Source organism: Sinocyclocheilus grahami, unplaced genomic scaffold (assembly GCF_001515645.1).
Source record: "Sinocyclocheilus grahami isolate Dianchi unplaced genomic scaffold, SAMN03320097.WGS_v1.1 scaffold811.1, whole genome shotgun sequence".
NCBI lineage: Eukaryota > Metazoa > Chordata > Actinopteri > Cypriniformes > Cyprinidae > Sinocyclocheilus > Sinocyclocheilus grahami.
In genome coordinates, this window is record NW_015505990.1 from 99,306 (window position 1) to 113,312 (window position 14,007).

Sequence of the window (14,007 nt, forward strand, 5' to 3'; positions counted from 1 at the left end):
TGTGCGTGTATATTTTTGCAGCCTGGTTTCAGGAAAGTGCACCTACATAGAGACGCGAGTTTAAAAACAACAGAGTTCAGATCAGAACTGTACATGGTGCCTATATAACACAGAGCTCTATTTATATGCACTAAACACAGCCAAAATAGAAGTGGAATACTGTATATAATAAGAAATATCACATCTCCAAAATGGACTGGCATTATAGGTGCATCAGATATGGATTTTCCAAAGAGATCGGAGAGTAACAGACTGACACACAGAAACGCAGCCTCTCCTCTGCATCATGCCAAGCTTTTCCACAAACAAAGCCTTTTTATAATCCGCTATAGAACGTGGAATATACAGTGCATAGTTTACAGCCAAAACTTGCAGCCTAAATATTCAAATGGAAACATCCTCATATACACGCATTATAATACAACTTTATAAAAAAACAAAACAAACAAAAAAACATGAGTTTTGTAATTACTAAATGAGTGAATCTCACAAAAACTGTCAGTCATTTTTCAACAACAACAACAAAAATGATTGCATAATAAAGATTTATTATCATAAACATTATTATTATTATACACATTTAAACCACCCAAATTTCAGTAGGCTAATTTCTATTAAAAATCTCACAAAAACTTTCAGTCATTTTTTATCCCAAAAGAAAAAAAACCCTGCATAATAAAAAGTAATTGAAGCATGTATTTTTATTATTATATTACTATATTATTTTCAAGATTCAATTAAACACATCTAAACCACCCAACTGTCAGTAGCTTAAATAAAACATTGTATAAATATTTTTAAAAATTATTAATAATTAAATACAAATAATTTATATGAAATACAAATTATATATATATATATACCAAAAAAGAAATATAAACCAATATAAGTGTAAAAAATAACAAGCAACAAATAATAATAAAAATAACAAAAATAATATTCTTATTAAGTATTTTTGCCTCTTGTTTTCCAGTACAAATATCTAAACATTCTGAAATCAGGATACATTTACTTGAGCAACAATATATATATATGTGTGTTCATATTTTGGGGGTTATTTAATTGTTATGAAAATACAGTCACAATTGTTTGTGATAATTAATTTGTACAACATCTAATTGCATGTTTCTAAATGACCTGGACATTTCTTTTTGAGATTCACCCAAATCATAAGCTACTGTAAAACCGAATTGTTTGTTCTTGCTTCCGTTCATCATGTTGAGTCTGAATCTTCACTGTAGGAATAAAGTCTCTTGATTTGGAGATTGTTTTAGTCTCCGTCACATTAGTCTCTCATTGTTAACCCAGTTTTTTGGTTATTTTTACAGCGTGGAAGAATTTCAGGAAAAAGTGCTCATCTCATCTTTGTTCTTCGGGCCTTTTTAGTCTTTAAATAGAGACACGATCAATGTGTAATGTTGAATGCGTTTTCATACAAAGATGCTGGCAGCATCAGAATTACTGTGCATCAGTGTGTGTGTGTGTGTGTGTGTGAGTGTGAGTATGTGTGTGTGTGTGTGTGTGTGTGTGTGTGCATGTTTATGTGGTTTATGAGGACACAAATGTGTATAATAACATGGGTATGACATAGGTATTACAACGAGAAGGTGATTTATGAGGACATTTTCAGTGTCCCCGTAATTCAAAAGGCTTATAAATAATTCAGAATGAGTTTTTTTGAAAATCTAAAAATGCTGAAAGTCTCCTGTAAGGGGTAGGTTTAGGGGTAGGGTTGGTGTAGGACAATAGAATATACGGTCTGTACAGTATAACAACCATTACACCTATGGAGAGTCCCCATAAACCATAAAAACAAACCTGTGTGTGTGTGTGTGTGTGTGTGTGTGTGTGTGTCAGTATCTTACAGTGTTTGACATTTAGTCAGCAACTCTTAGTGAGTAAAACAAAAGTGGCTGATTTTAATCTGTACAGACTGCCTGTGTATACAACATCAAATATATTGTTTGCCATTGTTTCCCAATTCACTTCCTAAAATGCTTTTGTTCATACTGCACTCAAATCCACTCTTCAGGACCGTCTGCTTGTCATTTCTCATCAGATGTGTTTGTTCAGACAGTGTAGTTAATATCAGGTGTATCTATAGTAATAACTGAAGCGTTATTACTATTCTTATTTTAAAAGTCACTGTGGAAAGAAAGGTCAAAAACATCTGATTTTATGCATTTATGCTGTTTAGACTATAAAAAATGGAATGAGTGGATTTGAGTCAGATAAACCAAAAAAAATGAATAAAATTAATAATGATTTTCATTTTCTGACTGAATAAAGCCTATGTTAAAGGTGAAGTGTGTGATTTCTGCATCACCAAACATAACTGTAACAATAATAAGCAACAAATGTAATAATAATAACAATAATATTAATTGTAACAGAAAGTCCCACAAAAAATATGTTTACTTGAAGCAAAATGACATAAAAAAATACCAGTTATTTTTTTCATAAAACACGAAGAAAAAAACTGCCAGTGAGGTCACAAAAATAATCATGTTTTCCCTTAAATATAGTATTATATATATTAAATATATTATTAAATATCGACAAGTTTGAGTCAGATAAACAGAAAAAAAGAAAGAATGCAAGAAAAAAAAGAAAGAAAAATACACAAATAAACAGCAAGAATGATTTTCTTCATCAGTATTTTTGTCTTCATTTCCAGTATAAATGTGTAAACATTCTTAAATTAAATTGATCAAATTGCAAAGTTTTCATTAAATTTATTTGAGAAGCAAAATGACAAGATATTAAGTCTTGGGGTTTTTTTATGTATCAAAATGAAGTGTGGTCAGAAAAATAATCAATAATTATTGAAATTATTATAAAAAATAATAATTTTCCACCTTAAATTAGGTTTATTTGTCTGACCCCACTGGCAGATATTTTGTCTGGTTTTAAGCATAAGCTTACTTCATTTTGTTAATTTTGTCATATAAAAGATAGCATTTTGTTCATTTTACCCTCTCAAGTCATTGTATTTTAATTTAATAATAAATATATATGTGACCCTGGACCACAAAACCAGTCATAAGGGTCAATTTTTTAAAATTGAGATTTATTAATAATCTAAATGGCCGAAAATCTGGAATCTGAGGGTGCAAAAAAATCTAAATATTGAGAAAATCATCTTTAAAGTTGTCCAAATGAAGTTCTTAGCAATGCATATTACTAATTAAAAATTAAGTTTTGATATATTTACTGTAGGAAATTTACTAAATATCTTTATGGAACATGATCTTTACTTAATATCCTAATGATTTTTGGCATAAAAGAAAAAATGTATTTTTGGCTATTGCTACAAATATCCCCCAGTGACTTAACACTGCTTCTGTGCTGCAGGCTCACATATATCTGTACTGGAAAACAAAACCAAAATACTGAGTAAGAAAATAAATCATTTTTATCCAGTGCAATTACCCACTTCACCTTTGACATGATTTTTGTTCAGTTTTTTCATCCTAACATGTATGCATGGACCGTCCTTGCCACATAACCAGCCGGAAACCCTCTGCACTAAATCTGCACGTTATATAGTGGTTTTCTTCAGCACAGATCCTGCAGTAGAAAGGGAACGTGGGCGTCCTGTGCAGTTGAGATGTTTCTTTCGTCTCTCCTCCGTACCTTCACTGGGTCTCAGAATCCGGGGCTGTCGCAGCTGCTCTGGCTGCAGTAACTCCTGGAGCGGCTGCGGCTGCGGCTGCGGCTGCGGCTGGAGCTGCTGTGACTGCTGTAGTTACTGCGGCTGCGACTGGAGCTGCTGTAGCTGCTGGCCGAGCTGGAAGAGGACGGGCTCGGCCGGTAGTACGGGATGGGACGCTTTCGTGCGCTGCGGAAAAGATGGAAGAGGGAGATCATATAATACAGACACATAATAGCATAAAATAAAAATAAAAACATCAGCACTTTAATACCACTTTGACCACTCAATAGCATGAAATATAATTTATAATAATAATAATTCATGCATTTGGCAGACTAAATCAACTTACAGTGCATTCAGGCTATACATTTTTTTACCAGTATGTATGTTCCCTGGGAATCGAACCCATGACCTTTTGCACTGCTCTACCACTGAGCCACAGGAACATAAATATACACTGATAGAAATATATACTGTGCCATCCTTTTGCATAAAAATTACCATAGTTTGCCATGCAATATGTCATAATATGAAACAAAACTAGATTTTGGAGTGTTGCTAGAGGTAGAAACTATGGTTGCTTTGGTGCATTTACATTGTTTTACATTAGCTAGTTTCTTGCTGGTCCAATGCTTTCTACTAGCTTGACCAAGCTGGTTTACCAGGTCAGTTTCACCCTCACCAGCTGGCAGTCCAGCTTATCACTCATCTTTTAGATGCTACAGACCCCCAAATATGACCATCTTCAAATGTAAAAGGTATCTATATAGTTATCTATCTATCTATCTATCTATCTATCTATCTATCTATCTATCTATCTATCTATCTATCTATCTATCTATCTATCTATCTATCTATCTATCTATCTATCTATCCATCCATCCATCCATCTATATATTACATTATTACAGTTACATTATGATGTTGTTTTTCAACTCATTACTGTACTGTTATATTTATTATTTATTTTTTTGTGTTTATTTTAATCAGCTTTTTATAAATAATTTATTTTTACATTTTGTACACTTAGAATGATTATTTATTGTACTAATTTATTTACATATTTTAATTAAAATTTCAATTTAATTTTTTTATTTATTTTCATTTCTAATTTATTTATTTCTAATTTGTCTATTTTTTATTTAAATTTCATTTTTACATTTTGTACACTGTTTTTGAGTAGAATCATTATTTATTTATTAACTTGCTTCTTTTAATCTAATTTTTATTTATTTTAATATGAATTTCATTTATTTTTACATTTTATTTTTATTATATATTTATTTTTATATTGTGTTTTTGAGATGGTTTTTGAAAAATGTATTCGTTATTTTATACGATTTTTATTTTTTTTATCTGATATTTTAAATCAAATTTTTATTATTGATTTATTTGTACATTTTTCACACTATTTTTTCACCTAAACTTTTCCCAGACCCCAGTATGAAAACCCCTGATCTAGACCAGCTTATGACCGCATAGGACCAGCTAGAAATAATACAAAACTAGTAACCATCAATAGAAGGTTTCAGCTTTAACATATTCCAACAAAACAAAGTAATCTCAGTCTGCATTTTAATAAACATATCATGATGTTGTGGTCAAAGCGGTGGAAGTGCCAGCGTCCTGCAGCTATGATTAGTTTCTGTAAGAGAACATGTCCGGAAAAGGTTCAGCTTTGGTTAGTGAGTGTTAAGAGCATCCTCATCATCATGTAAACAGACCGTAAATACACACACGGGCTCTGTCTCCAATGAGAAACATCAGTTCTTAGACCATGTTAGACACACATTCACACTCCAGTAGCGTTCAGTGTTTGCAGTGAGCGGCTGTTAGCTGGATCTGTGTGCCTGTGAGGTTAGCAGAGACGCTCAAGCTAAAGAGATCTGTGACATACCCTACTGTAGTCAGCAGTATTTTAAGGCTTCATATACTGTTCTAGGTTGTTAACAAGAACACTTTAACGTCATTATGTTTCAATAATCTTCCGTCAAAGAAGCTTCATAGAATCTGTTGCTTATTTTGATGTGTTGACTAACATACTAAAACTTTTTTTTTAATACATTTTTTAAAATATCTTATGTTTATAATAAATATATTTATATATTTGAAATAATCTATCTATTATAATAATAATAATCTATTAAAATAATAATCTAAAATAATAATCTAACAATAAAATACATAGTTAGATTGAAATCATGCTTATTTGAGTATCACATTGTCAGCTTAGCAACATGTTAACATCAAAATCTATAAGTCAGTTGTGAATGAATTGTCCTGTATGCTTCATTTGAATAACGCTGTTTGTCGATGCTTTTCAGAATGTAGTGAAGTATATACTTTTGTCAACATTGAACTCTGTAAGCCATATTGGATGGATGTTTTCACTGAGCTCATCACAGTGCATTCTGGCTCTTAGCATCTCTGTGTCAGTGAACTGTGTGGGATTGTTAGTGTTAATCTGCGAAGAGGCCTGCGAGAACTCGTTTAGTGGTGAGAACGGCAAAAGCAGAGAGAAAGGGAGTGAGACAGAATCTAAAGAGACACAGATATAGTTGTACTCTTGGGATGCTGAGAGCTGCTTCAAGAGGAAACCAGGGGGTCCCGATGCATGGCAACGGTTACCGCGGTAACCATGCAGGCAGATCAGCATCATTCTGGTGTGAGGTCGTCAAGGAAACCTTCATAAAGGAGAGAGTGAGTTCAAATCCTGACCAATCAGAGCTCAGCGGAGAAGACAAACTGTGGGAAGTCATAGTTTGCATGAGTACAATCAAATCTGTTCATAATGCTTTTGAACGTTCATTCCACAGTCCAATTTAGAAACCTGAAAATTGTAATTTAAGGAAAATGAGGACTAGCCAAATGATAATAAATTCTTATGCTGATAATATAATTTGTATTAAAGGTTTGCATCTTGTATTATCAGACTATTGGACCACAATGTAGGTCAAAGCCAGATGTAGTTTTTGTAGTTGTGCTAAAATGAGTTGCTATAAGGCGACAACACATGAGTGCAGAAATCCTGCATTACACAAACTGACCTGTAGGTGTCAGTGTTTCTTTAATTTGCATGATCAATGCCAGTGTCGGCATGAACTAAAATTAAAACCATTTAACCATTTTGGTAATCGAAATAAAGCTGAAATAAAAATATATATATTTCTTTGGTCAAAACCTTAAAACTTAAAAACTCTGAAAACGAGAAATGTTGCACTGGCAACTAAAATAAAAGTAAGTAATGCGTTTAAGTACTAAGATGACTAAAATAGAAAAAAAAATTATTTTAAATTTAATATTTTATTTATTTTTTAAATAAATAAAACCGAATAAAGCGCATAACAAAAGGACTAAAACTTAAACTAAAATTAAAATGAAAATATAAAAATAAATCAAATAAATTCAAAATGTTATTTTCACACACTAAAGAGAAAATATTATATTTATTTCAATCCCAGATTTTAATCTCATACTTCTTAACCCCAGTTTGGGTTGTAATAGATTATATGGTTTATACCTACAAAAATAAATTATAACATGCATATGGATCAGGGTTATTATAGTTGATTAAAACTAAAACCATTTTAAAAAATGTTACTTGAAATAAAATAAACATTAACTTAAATGTCAAAATATTTTTAAAAATCTTGGATTTATTTTTTTTCATCTTGCTGTCAAGGCAACATTTTCCATTTTCGTTTAGTTTAACTTGTACTAAAATGTACTAAATGATGTACTAAAATAACTACGACTAAATCAACTAAAATTAATACATAAAAATGTATAAAAACTATAGAAATATAAAAATGTATAATAATTAAAATGACAAAAACAAAACAAAAATCTAAAAATAAAATCTAATTCAAAATATTAACAAAAACATAGCACATCAACAATACTAAAATAACAGACAGAGAAAATAAAAATCCAATTCATGCTAGAAACGTTTGATCTACTGTAGTAAAAATAAATATTTGCTTGAAATATGCTTGAAAAAAGAAACATTTCCCCCTAGATGGTGTAGTTATGACATCTACCAGCAGAGGCAACCTGCAGTCAGACCTGAAATCAGCCTGTAAATGAAGAAATGACCATGCATTCCCATACAAAACAATTACTGCACCAAAAACAGAAGACATGCATTTACCTGGTGATCCTGCGGGCTTCCATAAAGCTGGGCGAGTCTCTCCTCCTCTTGCGGATGGGAGAATAGCTGCGCGAGCGGCGGTGAGCTCGTTCTGCATCCGAGTGATGAGGACTGTCTCTCTCCCTGCAGACAGACAGAAAGCATGCTGGGATTGAGAAGATTTGGCCTCGACACGTGTGTGTCTGTGTCATGCTGTCCTTCAGATGACTGGAGTTATTTGACGGAGACTGCAGAAAGATCGCTTCAGGCGCATCTGACTTTCATTTAATTTACGGAATGTTTAGGGACTGTTTTGTTGTTATTTTAAGCATAAAATGTATTGAAGGTTTATGAGTGTGTCACTTGATTTCGTCTTGTTTTCCAATACAAATATCTACAAATTCTTAAATCAAGATACAATTACTTTACAAGCAAAATGATTTAAGATATTAAGTCTTGTTTTCTGAGTGTATGCCTAAAACAAAAAATATCTGCTATTGGGGTCAGAAATATAAACTTAATTCAAAGGGAAAACATGATTATTTTTCTGACCTCATTGGCACATATTTTTTCTTATTTTAGACAAAAACTCACTTAATCTTTTACATTTTTGTTTTTCAAAAAATCTATCAAAATTAAATCAATTTGTGCGTAAAACAATATCTGCCAATGAGGTCAGAAAAAAAAATATTGTTTTCCATTTGAATTAAGTTTTTGACCTCACTGGCACATATTTCTTCTTATAAGCAAAATTTATTATTTTTAATTTTGTTCATTTTTTTCAACTCAAATTAAGTGAGTTTATGTGTAAAACAAGAAATAAAATCTGCCAATGAGCTAAAATAAACTTAAATCAAAGGCAACACAGGATAATTTTTTTTACCTCATTGGAACATATTTTTTTTTTCTTGTTTTACATAAAATCTCACTTAATTTGGATAATATTTGTGTTCTGAAAAATCAAAGTGAAGTGAGTTTATCTGCCAATAAGGTCAGAAAAAAATCAATTTAATTCAAAGGGAAAACATTACTACTTTTATTATCTCATTAGGACATATTTTTTCTTATTTTAGACAAAAACTCACTTGATTTTTTAAATTTTTGTTTTTCAAAAAATCTATCAAAATTAAATACATTTATGTGTAAAAAGAAAAATATCCACCAATGAGATCAGACATATAAACTTTATTCAAAGGGAAAACAATATTATTTTTCTGACCTCATTGGGACATATTTTTTTACAAAATCTCACTTAATTTGGATAATTTTTGTGTTCTGAAAAATCAAAGTGAAGCGAGTTTATCTGCCAATGAGGTCAGAAAAATAAATTTAATTCAAAAGGGAAAACCTTTTCTGACATATTTTTTGTTTTAAGCAATATCTCAATTGATTTTTTTTATATATCTTGTCATTTTGCTTGTAAAGCAAATCTGTCTAGATTGAAGAATGTTGGCAAAACAAGGCAAAAATACAGAGTGAGCGCATGCTGGTTGTGACATCACACTTACCCCATGAATATTAAAGAGTTTCCCTTATGCATGTGCATTTTTCTAAAAAAGTAAAACCTTTGTCCTGTAGGATGTGTGTGTGTGTGTGTGTGTACCTGGAGTTGTTCTGTCGGACGTGTGGTGATTTGTTCTTGCTGGATCCGTGTTCTCTAGAATGAGCTCGTGACGATGATCTCCCGCTGCTCCAGGAGCTGCTGCGCTGCCGGGCCGTCCCGTGACTCTTGCCCTTCTTCTTCTTGGACGTGTGTTTGTGCCGACCCGGCGACACAGAGGCGCTCCGGTGGCGATTCTGTCCGTGATGGTGCCGCTTAGACGAATGAGACCCTTTCCTTCTGTGTGAGAATACAGTGATAGATTCGAGAAATAGATTTGCTTTTCATCACTCGAGAGGCTTAAAAGAGATCTCAGTTTTTGGTTTATTTAGGGATGTACTGTAGATGTTTCTCCTAAACTTACCCAAATCGACCATACAGCAAGTGTAAAGAGCTATAAAATTAATGTTGAGCAGTTCAGATCATTTGACGAAAAATGTTTGAGTTGGTGTTGAGACTTTTGATTGCAGACTTTGTTTGTTAAATATTTTGGCAAATCTTTGCACAGCTGCATTCAAGCTAAAGCTGAATGTGACCCTGTTTTTTAAAATAACAACAGCAAAAATCACATTTAATCAGACATTTTGCATTATGATCTGGGCCACTTTCTGATATGGAAATAAATGGGACGTGTTTCTGATTTCTGTGACTTCAGTGTGAACAGAATATTACTTACTCAATAGTTGTCATAACTGCATGCTTAATGTACCATTGACATCATAAAAGAATCAATAATTGTATTATATGCAGTATTACATAGAAATGTGCAAAAACATTTGTTCAAATTGTGAAATATACACTACTGGTCAACAGATTGGAATAATAATTACAATCAATCAATCAATCAATCAATCAATCAATCAATCAATCAATCAATCAATAAATCAATAAATAAATAAATATATATTTTTTTTAAGAAAGAGCTTTCTTCTGCTCACCAAGGCTTTATTTATTTAATCAAAAATACAGTAAAAATTGTAAAATATTTTTACAAGTTACAATAAGTGTTTTCTACTTTAATATATGTTAAAATGTATGACCTCATTGGCACATATTTTTTCTTATTTTAGACAAAAACTCACTTAATCTTTTACATTTTTGTTTTTCAAAAAATCTATCAAAATTAAATCAATTTGTGCGTAAAACAATATCTGCCAATGAGGTCAGAAAAAAAAATATTGTTTTCCATTTGAATTAAGTTTTTGACCTCACTGGCACATATTTCTTCTTATAAGCAAAATTTATTATTTTTAATTTTGTTCATTTTTTTCAACTCAAATTAAGTGAGTTTATGTGTAAAACAAGAAATAAAATCTGCCAATGAGCTAAAATAAACTTAAATCAAAGGCAACACAGGATAATTTTTTTTACCTCATTGGAACATATTTTTTTTTTCTTGTTTTACATAAAATCTCACTTAATTTGGATAATTTTTGTGTTCTGAAAAATCAAAGTGAAGTGAGTTTATCTGCCAATAAGGTCAGAAAAAAATCAATTTAATTCAAAGGGAAAACATTACTACTTTTATTATCTCATTAGGACATATTTTTTCTTATTTTAGACAAAAACTCACTTGATTTTTTAAATTTTTGTTTTTCAAAAAATCTATCAAAATTAAATACATTTATGTGTAAAAAGAAAAATATCCACCAATGAGATCAGACATATAAACTTTATTCAAAGGGAAAACAATATTATTTTTCTGACCTCATTGGGACATATTTTTTTACAAAATCTCACTTAATTTGGATAATTTTTGTGTTCTGAAAAATCAAAGTGAAGCGAGTTTATCTGCCAATGAGGTCAGAAAAATAAATTTAATTCAAAAGGGAAAACCTTTTCTGACATATTTTTTGTTTTAAGCAATATCTCAATTGATTTTTTTTATATATCTTGTCATTTTGCTTGTAAAGCAAATCTGTCTAGATTGAAGAATGTTGGCAAAACAAGGCAAAAATACAGAGTGAGCGCATGCTGGTTGTGACATCACACTTACCCCATGAATATTAAAGAGTTTCCCTTATGCATGTGCATTTTTCTAAAAAAGTAAAACCTTTGTCCTGTAGGATGTGTGTGTGTGTGTGTGTGTACCTGGAGTTGTTCTGTCGGACGTGTGGTGATTTGTTCTTGCTGGATCCGTGTTCTCTAGAATGAGCTCGTGACGATGATCTCCCGCTGCTCCAGGAGCTGCTGCGCTGCCGGGCCGTCCCGTGACTCTTGCCCTTCTTCTTCTTGGACGTGTGTTTGTGCCGACCCGGCGACACAGAGGCGCTCCGGTGGCGATTCTGTCCGTGATGGTGCCGCTTAGACGAATGAGACCCTTTCCTTCTGTGTGAGAATACAGTGATAGATTCGAGAAATAGATTTGCTTTTCATCACTCGAGAGGCTTAAAAGAGATCTCAGTTTTTGGTTTATTTAGGGATGTACTGTAGATGTTTCTCCTAAACTTACCCAAATCGACCATACAGCAAGTGTAAAGAGCTATAAAATTAATGTTGAGCAGTTCAGATCATTTGACGAAAAATGTTTGAGTTGGTGTTGAGACTTTTGATTGCAGACTTTGTTTGTTAAATATTTTGGCAAATCTTTGCACAGCTGCATTCAAGCTAAAGCTGAATGTGACCCTGTTTTTTAAAATAACAACAGCAAAAATCACATTTAATCAGACATTTTGCATTATGATCTGGGCCACTTTCTGATATGGAAATAAATGGGACGTGTTTCTGATTTCTGTGACTTCAGTGTGAACAGAATATTACTTACTCAATAGTTGTCATAACTGCATGCTTAATGTACCATTGACATCATAAAAGAATCAATAATTGTATTATATGCAGTATTACATAGAAATGTGCAAAAACATTTGTTCAAATTGTGAAATATACACTACTGGTCAACAGATTGGAATAATAATTACAATCAATCAATCAATCAATCAATCAATCAATCAATCAATCAATCAATCAATCAATCAATCAATCAATCAATCAATCAATCAATCAATCAATCAATCAATCAATCAATCAATCAATCAATCAATCAATCAATCAATCAATCAATCAATCAATCAATCAATCAATCAATCAATCAATCAATAAATAAATAAATAAATAAATATATATATTTTTTAAGAAAGAGCTCTCTTCTGCTCACCAAGGCTTTATTTATTTAATCAAAAATACAGTAAAAATTGTAAAATATTTTTACAAGTTACAATAAGTGTTTTCTACTTTAATATATGTTAAAATGTAATTTATATCTGTGATGCGCAGCTGTATTTTCAGCATCATTACTCCAGTCTTCAGTGTCACATGATCTTCAGAAATCATTCTAATATGCTGATTTGCTGCTCACTTACTGTTGGTGTTCAGTTATTAATAATGGTTCTTATTATTATCAATTTTGAATACACTAAGTATTTAATATTTTTGTACTGACAGTTTTTAGGATTATTTGATGATAGAAAGTTAAAAAAATAACAGCATTTATTTGAAATTGAAATATAAACTTTACTGTCATTTTTTATCAATTTAATCCATCCTTTTGAATAAAAGTATTAATTTATTTTAAAAAAAAATACTAAACTTTAGAATGATGGTCTACAGTATATCAGTTTCTCAATCTCTAATCAGAATATTAGAATGATTTCTGAAGGATCGTGTGACACTGAAGACTGGAGGAATGATGCTGAAAATTCAGCTTTGATCACAGAAATAAATTACATTTTACAATATATCCACATAGAAACCAGCTATTTTAAATTGTAATAATATTTCAAATTTTTTCTGTATTTTAGATCAAATAAAGCCCCAGACTTCTTTCAAAAACATAAAAAAACTAACTTATTCTTATATATGTAACTTCTGACCGGTAGTGCAAACATCTGTATAAACATGTTAAATGTTCTTACTTCTTCTGATTCTTGGTTTTGGTGTGTGGCTCAGTGTCGCTGCTGTGCGCCGGTGAGTGCGACGCCTTCTCTCGAACCCTTGGCCTCCCGCCGCGTCTCCTCAATGACTCTGAGAGCGGTTTGCCCATCGCTGGCCTGTCGTCTGCGCAGCCGTCCCCTCCCGTCTGCGCCGCTGGTCCTCCAGGGCTCTTGGGACGGTCGGCGTGGTGTTTAGCACCTCTTAGATGAGGAGACGTGTGCGTCTGCACGCTCGAGGGAGACGGAGCCAGAGATCGAAGCTTCTGTAGATGAATTATAACCAACAAATAAAAGGAAAAAAATAAATAAATGTGAAAAAAAAAAACAGAAAGAGAACAGTGAAATTAGAGTCTTTTTCCTCCTGGGTGGAAGAGCGTTATCGTGTACTTGGCAAAAAAATATCTAAAAGAAAGTGCTAGGATTGTTCTCTGGCTTATAGACAGTCCTCTATTGTGCAGCGCATGCAATACTCGGCATGCAAAACCATAATGATTTGAAAAGAATAGTCCCGAAAGAAAATCGAAACAAAAAAGGGAGAGAGGGAAAATATGCGAAACTCTGAAAAAAAAAGTTTAGAGAGAATATAAAGAGTAAAAGAGACTGGAGAATATACAGTAGAAGAGAAAGAGGACTTTGTCAATTTCAGAAAGAGCTACAAACAAAAAGGTGAAAAATAAAACTAGAAAATAAAAAA

At 32.1% G+C, this 14,007-nt stretch overlaps 1 protein-coding gene across 2 annotated transcripts in view; it reads right to left on the reverse strand.

Moving 5' to 3' along the window:
• Nucleotides 1-3,568: 3,568 nt before the first annotated feature.
• Nucleotides 3,569-14,007, reverse strand: part of LOC107562195 (serine/arginine repetitive matrix protein 3-like) — a 19,915-nt gene continuing 9,476 nt past the window's right edge. Inside the window, exons 4-7 of one of the 2 annotated variants that reach the window (XM_016246783.1) lie at nt 13,296-13,576; nt 11,476-11,712; nt 7,806-7,928; nt 3,569-3,841 (exon numbers count right to left, since the gene is read on the reverse strand). In XM_016246783.1, coding sequence (XP_016102269.1) covers nt 3,649-3,841; nt 7,806-7,928; nt 11,476-11,712; nt 13,296-13,576 — 834 coding nt within the window. In that variant the 3' untranslated portion in view covers nt 3,569-3,648. The remainder of the gene's footprint in view (nt 3,842-7,805; nt 7,929-11,475; nt 11,713-13,295; nt 13,577-14,007) is intronic. The other variant, XM_016246784.1, reaches the window with a different exon arrangement.